The sequence below is a fragment of the Penaeus vannamei genome, chromosome 8 (assembly GCF_042767895.1).
Source record: "Penaeus vannamei isolate JL-2024 chromosome 8, ASM4276789v1, whole genome shotgun sequence".
NCBI lineage: Eukaryota > Metazoa > Arthropoda > Malacostraca > Decapoda > Penaeidae > Penaeus > Penaeus vannamei.
Window position 1 is genome coordinate 44,373,493 of NC_091556.1, and position 7,500 is coordinate 44,380,992.

The 7,500-nt window shown below is 49.7% G+C and overlaps 1 protein-coding gene across 1 annotated transcript in view; it reads left to right on the top strand.

The window, feature by feature from the left end:
* Nucleotides 1-7,500, top strand: part of Syx8 (syntaxin 8) — a 16,969-nt gene that overhangs the window by 7,387 nt on the left and 2,082 nt on the right. Inside the window, exons 3-5 of the mRNA XM_070124727.1 lie at nucleotides 1,540-1,685; nucleotides 3,575-3,714; nucleotides 7,053-7,145. Coding sequence (XP_069980828.1) covers nucleotides 1,540-1,685; nucleotides 3,575-3,714; nucleotides 7,053-7,145 — 379 coding nt within the window. The remainder of the gene's footprint in view (nucleotides 1-1,539; nucleotides 1,686-3,574; nucleotides 3,715-7,052; nucleotides 7,146-7,500) is intronic.

Below are 7,500 nucleotides of genomic sequence, written 5' to 3' on the forward strand. Positions count from 1 at the left end.
TTCCTCCTCTTCCTTCTTACCCTCCTCCCTTTCTGTCTCTCTCTCTCTATCTATCTATCTATCTCTTAGTCTCGCCGCATATGTATATATATATATATATATATATATATATATATATATATATATATATATATATATATATATATATATATCCAGCTTCTTTTTTATCCTTCATTTGAAATTCATATTTTTCTCTCTCACTTTCGTTCATAATAATTGCTTACATCGTCTTGATTGAGATGATTAAGTCTATCACTAGTGTCACCTGATTAATTCATCTCGGTTGTAGTTTTTGCTTGTAGTTGTTAATACTATTTCGTGATTGTTGATGTTGTTTATGTCATTAGTAATAGTATTGGCGTTGATGTTGTTGTAGTTGCTATTAATAGGGGAACATTTGAAGTAGTTTTAGGGGTCTAGATATGGCAACAGCGGTAGTAGTACCATTTTGTTGTAATTTTTATATTTGTTTACATTATTATGGTGATTATTAGTTGTAGTTGTTGTAGTCATAGCAGCAGTAGCGTTAATGGTTATTTATTATCATTATTATTATTATTGTTTCTGTTATTATTAATTTTGTTATTGTTATTATTATTATTGTCAGTTTCATTATGATTATTATCAGTTGTGTCAGTATGAAGATTATGAATATGTTATGGATTAGTTATTGCTGCTGTTGTTGTTATGAACATTATCATAATTTTCCCTGTCCATAGTTCTTTTTTTTTTTTTTTTTTTTTTTTTTTTTGACTTCCTCATTATGATTACGAAATAGATTGTGACAATATTCGCTCATTATTGTTTATCTGTTTCTTTCCATGCACCTCCCCCCCCCCCTATCCCCTTTGTCCTCTTTCATTTTTCGTATTTTCTTATTTCGCTTTCCATACCCCCCCCCTCCCTTTCCCCATACGTCACCTTCCCCCTTCGGTGAATACACTTCTTTAATTTCTTTTATTTTTTCCCGTTCTCCCCCACCCCTATTTTCTTCCTTTCTCTCCCTTCCCCCTTTCTCCCCATCCAACTTTCCTTCTCGTCTCCCCTCTCTCTCTCTCTGTCCCCCCCCTCCCATCCCCCCTCAATTCTCCATCCCTCACCCCCAACCCCCTTCCCCCCCTCACTCCCCCCTTTCCCCCTCCCTCACCCCTTTCCCTCCTCCCCCTCGTCATCCCTCCACCCTCACCCCTTTCTCCCCCATCCTCATCCCTTCTACCCTCACCCCTTTCCCCCTCCCTCATCCCTCCACCCTCACCCTTCCGTCCCTCACCCCTTCCCCCCTCCTCCCCCATCCCCCCCTCTCCACCTCCTTCCAACCCCCTCCTCACCCCCCAACTCCCTCCCTCCCTCACCCCCTCCCCCCCTCACCCCTCCACCCCCTCACCCGCTCCTCACCCCATTCCAAACCCCTCACCCCTCACCTCTCCCCATCCACCCCTTCCAAACCCCCCTCACCCCCTTCCCCCCCTTTCCCCCCCCCCCCTTTCCCCCTTCCCTTCCACCCCCTTCCCCCCCTTCCCCCCTTCCCCTCCCCACCAGGCCGAGAAGCAGGTGAGCCACCTGACGCGGCGCCTGAATGAGTGGTCGCTCCGGGACCTGACGGCGTGGGAGCGAGAGCGGCGCGAGAGGCTGTGCGAGACGCTGCAGAGTGCGCTGAAGAAGGCGCGGATGGATTTCAGGGAGGGGTGAGTGTGGTGGGGGGGGGTTGGGTGGAGGGGTGGGGGGGATGGGGGGTTGGAAGGGGGTGGGGGGGTGAGGGTAGGGGTGAAGGGAGGGAGGGGGAGGGGGTGTGGGGTGGAGGGTTATGAGGGGTGGGATGGGGTGGGGTGAGGGTAGGGGTGGAAGTGGGGTGGGAGCGAGAGCGGCGCGAGAGGCTGTGCGAGACGCTGCAGAGTGCGCTGGAAGAAGGCGCGGATGGATTTCAGGGAGGGGTGAGTGGGGTGGGGAGGGGGTGAGGGGGGGTGGGAGGGGTGGGAGGTGGGGGGTTGGAGGTGGGGGTGGGAGTGAGGGGTGGAGGTGGGGGAGGGGGTGAGAGGGGTGGGTTTGATGGGGGTGAGGGAGGGGTGAAGGGTTATGAGGGGGAAAGGGCGAGGGGAGGGAGAGTTGGGGGAAGGGGGAAGGGGATAGAGGGTTGGAGGGGATGAGGGTGGGGGGAGGGTTGGGGGGGAAGGGGAAGGGTTGGGAGGGTGGGGTGAGGATTTTATTTGGAGGGGGTGGGAGGTTGGCGGATGGGGGTTGGGATGGGTTGGAGTGGGGAAGAGGAAAGGTTGGAGGTGGTGGGGGGAAGTTATAGGGGGGAGGATTCATGGAGGGGAAGGGAGAGGGAGGTGGAGGGGTGGGATAGATTAATGGAAGGAGAGGAGGACTAGGAAAGGGGAGAGGTGGGGATGGTGGGTATCGGGGGGGTGGGGGTGCTAAGGGTTACAGGGGGGATGGGAGGTGTTAATGGAGGGAAAGGGTGTTGGAGAGAATGGGGGAGGGGGAGTTAGAGGGATGGGTAGGGGGGAGGGTAAAGATTGGGGAGAGGGGGGAAGGGGGATGGGGCTTCGTCATTAGGAAGGAGAAGAAAGGAGATTGGAGGAGAGAGAGAGAGAGAGACGGGGGGGGGGGGGGGTATGGGAGAGAATGTGTTGTTTGGGGGATTTTTTTTTTTTTTTTTCGTTCTGTTCTTTTTTCTCTTTTTCTTTTTTTCTTTATTTTCTTTGTCTTTGTCGTTTTCTTTTCTTTTCTTTTTCTTTTCTTTTCTTTTCTTTTTGTTTCTTTCTTTTTCTTTCGTTCTTTCTTTTTCTTTTTCTTTCGTATTTTTAGTGATTTAGTAATTCTCTCCTCTCTTTTATTTTCCTCTCTTTTATTTCTCTGTTCTTTGTTGTTATTTTGTTCTGGTGATCATAGTTTTAGCGTTTGTGTTCTTGTAATGATTTACAATAATTATTGTTCTAGTTATTTTTATTATTATTATTTTCTTTATTATTATTGTCATTCGTATTGTTATTATTGCGATTATCATCATCTTTAATACAATTAAATATTGTTGTTATTACTATTTGATATTTCTGCGTCTGGTACGATTTCTCTCTCTCCCTCCTTCTCCCTCTCCCTCTCTCCTCCTCTTCCTTTTCTTCTTCCCTCCCCGTCCTCCATCTCCCTGTCTCCCTGTCTCCCTCACTCACTCTCTGGCCACTCTTCTTCCCTCTATATCTCTCTCTCCCTCTCCCTCTCCCCTTCTCCCTCTCCCTCTCCTCCTCTCTCCCTCTCCCTCTCCCTTAACCCTCCCTCCCCTCCCTCTCCCTTAACCCTCCTCTTCCCTCCCTCCTCCTCTCCCTCCATCTCCCTAACTCTATCCTCTTCCTTCCCCTCCCTCCGCCTCTCCCTCTCCCCCTCTCTCCCTCCCTCCCTCTCCCTCTCCCTCCTCTCCCTCTCCTCCCTCTCCCCCTCCCCCTCCTCTTCCCTCTGTCCCTCCTTCCCTCCACCCCCCTTCCCCTCCCTCTCCCTCTCTTGTCTCCATCTATATATCTAATAGAAATTAACATAAATTAAGATACAATAACCCCCCCCCCATCCCTACCCCACACAGGAGAACCAGCGGGGGTATGATGGGCGTGTCCAGTGGGGTGGGCTCCTCTGGATGGGGCGTGGAAGAGGAGGAGGAGGGCGGAGCCATAGGCCACACCCCCACCCACCAGCTTCGTCAGCAGCAGCAGAGGATTATGCAAGGTGGGGGGGGTCTTTTGTGTTTGTTTGTTTGTTTGTGTTGTGAGTGGATTTCTCTTGTTGTTGTTGTTGTTGTTTTGTTGTGAGTGTTGTTGTGATCATTGAGTGTTTTATTTATTTATTTTTTTATTTATTTTTTTATTTTATTTATTTTTTTTTTTGAGTGGATTTCTGTTATTGTTTTTTGTTGTGAATGTTATGTGACTTTTGTTTTTTAATGTTATGTGACTTTTTTTGTGAGTGGACTTCTGTTGTTGTCGTTGTGCGTGTTATGATCGTTCATGCGTTTGTTGTGTTGTTTTTTTTTTTTTTACTTTTATTTTTTGTCATTGTTATTGTTATTATCTTTGTTATTGTTTTTGTTTTTTGGTTAGTTTGATGTTTGGCCTTGCTTGTTTATTTTGTGTGTGTGTGTGTGTGTGTGTGTGTGTGTGTGTGTGTGTGTGTTGTGAATGCGAGTGTGTGTGCGTTCGTGTGTGTTTGCATGCGTGCGTGTGTGCGTTGTGAATTTGAGTGTGTGTGTGTTAGTGTGTGTTTGCGTGCGTTCGTGTGTGCGTTGTGAATGTGAGTGTGTGTGCGTGCGTGTGTGTTTGCGTGCGTCCCTGTGTGCGTGCGTGTCCGTGCAGTACAGCAAGAGTACATCCTGTTTTGTTTTCCGGTTCGCTCGCCCACCCACTCTCTCTTATTCATATTCATTGGCAATTTATCTCGCGGCTTCAACTCATTTCCCACTCACTTTTGTTGGTCTTTGTTGCCCGCTTCTCTCTCTCTCTCTCTCTCTCTATCTATCTATCTTTCTATCTTTCTCTGTCTCTCTGTCTCTCTGTCTCTCTGTCTCTCTGTCTCTCTATCTCTCTATCTCTCTATCTCTCTATCTCTCTCTCTCTCTCTCTCTCTCTCTCTCTCTCTCTCTCTCTCTCTCTCTCTCTCTCTCTCTCTCTCTCTCTCTCTCTCTCTCTCTCTCTCTCTCTCTCTCTCTCTCTCTCTGTCTGTTTGTCTCTCACTCTGTCTGTTTGTCTCTCACTCTGTCTGTTTGTCTCTCACTCTGTCTGTTTGTCTCTCACTCTCTCTCTCTCTCTCTCTCTCTCTCTCTCTCTCTCTCTCTCTCTCTCTCTCATTCTCCTCCTCCTCCTCATTCTCCTCTCCTTCTCCTCTTTCTCCTCTCTTTATGCATCTCAACGCACCCATTTTCCTCCTCCTCCTCTCTCACTATCTCCTCATTTCTCCTCTCTTCCTCCTCCTCACCCACTTTCTTCCTCCTTCCTCAACTTTTCTTTTTTCCTCCCCCCACTCTCCTCCTCCTCCTCCTCCTCATTCCTCCTCCCTCCTCCCTCCCCATTCTCCTCCCTCCTCCTCCCTCCCCATTCCTCCCTCCTCCTCCTCCTCATCATCATCATTCTCCTCCTCCTCTCCCATTCTCCTCATTCTCCTCCTCCTCCTCCTCCTCCCCTCCTCCCATTCTCCTCCTCCTCCTCCTCCTCCTCCTCCTCCTCCCTCCTCCTCCCTCCCTCCTCCCATTCTCCTCCTCATTCTCCTCCTCCCTCTCCTCCCCATTCTCCTCCTCCTCCTCCTCATTCTCCTCCCTCATTCTCCTCCTCCTCCTCATTCTCCTCCTGCTCCTCCTCCCCATTCTCCTCCTCCTTCCCATTTTCCTCCTCTTCCTCCTCCTCCTCTTCCTCCTCCTCCTCATTCTCCTCGCCCAGATGAGCCAGAGAGGCGAAAATGAGGCCAAACAGCTGATTTGCATTGTCATCAGAGGCATAGATTAGCCTCTCGAGATTCGCTGTGCAAATTTTTGTGCTCTCGCTTTGAAGTTGTGTGTGTGTGTGTGGCCGGGTCTTTGAGGGCGGTGTTAAACGGGTTTGGAGGCGATTATGGGCGTGTGTGTGCTGTGTTGTGTGTTGTGTTGTGTGCTCTGGGGTGGGTGATGGTGTTTTTATTTTTTATTTTTTTTTGGGGGGGAGGGAGAGGAGGGGGGGAGGGGGGAGGAGGGTTGTTTTTTTGTATGTTTTGGGGTAGTTCGTGGTTGGTTATTTTGTCGTTTTTTTTTTTTTTTTTTTTTTTGGGGTTGGTGTGTGGTTGTGTATGTGTTTGTGTTGTGTTGTGTGTGTGTCCTGGGGTGGGTGATGGTGTTTTTATTTTTTTTTTTTTGTGGGAGGGAGGGGGGGGGGGGAGGGAGGTTGTTGTTTTTTGTATGGGGGTAGTTCGTGGTTGGTTATTTTGTCGTTTTTTTTTTTTTTTTGGTTTTGCTGTGTGGTTATGTATGTGTTTTGTGTTGTGTTGTGTGTTGTGTGTCCTGGGGTGGGATGGTGTTTTTTTTGGGAGGGGGAGGAGGGGGTTGTTGTTATTTTTTTGAGGAGGGTAGTTCGTGGTTGGTTATTTTGTCGTTTTTTTTTTTTTTTTTTTTTTGGGGGGGTTGTTTGTGTTTTAGTGTGTGTTGTTGTTGTTGTCTGTGTGTGTGTGTGCGTGTATGTGTGTGTGTGTGGTTGTTTGTGTTGTGTGTGTGTGATTGTGTGTGTGTGTGTGTGTGTGGTTGATTGTGTTGTGTGTGTGTGATTGTGTGTGTGTGTGTGTGTGTGGTTGATTGTGTTGTGTGTGTGTGATTGTGTGTGTGTGTGTGTGGTTGATTGTGTTGTGTGTGTGTGATTGTGTGTGTGTGTGTGTGTGTTTTAATTGTTTATGTATCGGTATCTATCGCTATGTTATTTTCTCTGATAAAAATGTGTATGTGATTTATATACAGCTATTATCAAATTAACAAAGTCATCGTTTTTTTCCTTCCCTTTCTGTCCCTCTCCCATCTCCCTTATCCTTCCCTCTCCATTCCGAATCGTTCCTCTCCTCCCCCCCCCCCCTCTTCTTCTTCTTCTTCCCACTCCCTCTCCTCTCCCCTACCATTCACTCTCTTTCCCTCCTTTCTCTCCTTCCTCCTCCTCCTTCACCTTCCCTCCCCCTCCTCCCTCCTTCCCTCCCTCTCCTTCCCACTCCCTCTCCCTCTCCCTCCCTCCCCTCCCCTTTCCCCCTCCCTCCCTCCTTCCCTCCCTCCTTCCCCCCTCCCTCTCCCTCCTCTCTCCCTTCCCCTTCCCCTCCTCTCCATCCTCCTCTCCCTCTCCCTCTCCCATCCCCCTCCTCCCCCTCCCTTCCCTCTCCATCCTCTCCCTTCCTCCCTCTCTCCCTTCCATCCCACCCCTCCTCCCCTCCCCTTCCTCCATCCTTCCCCTTCCTCCATCCTCTATCCTCCCTCTCCCTCTCTCCCTCTCCTTCCCTCCCCCTTCCCCCATCCCTCCCCCTTCCTCCCTCTCCCTCTCCTTCCCCTGCCTCCTTCCCCCCCCCCCCCCCAGACCAAAACTCGGGCCTGGAAGCGCTGTCGAAGGTCATCTCGCAGCAGAAGAGGATTGCGTCGGCGATTGGCACCGAGGTGGAGGACCAGAACCGTGAGTTTTGTTGTTGTTGGTGTTGGTTTTGTTGGAGGAGGAGAAGGAGAAGGAGAGGGGGTGGGAGGGGAGGGAGGATGTTGGTTGTTGGAGAAGGAGGGTGGGAGGTTGGTTGGAAAGGGGGTGGGGTGGGGGTTGGAAAGGGGGTGAGGGGGGGGGGTTGGGGGGTTGTTTGGAAAGGAGGGGGTGTTGGTTGGAGAAGGGGTGGGGGTTGGTGGAGGGGGAGGGGGTTTGGTTGTGTGTGTGAGTCGGGGAGGGAGGGAGAGAGGGGAAGAGAGAGAGAGAGAGAGAGAGAGAGAGAGAGAGAGAGAGAGAGAGAGAGAGAGAGAGAAGAGAGAGAAAGAGAAAGAGAGAA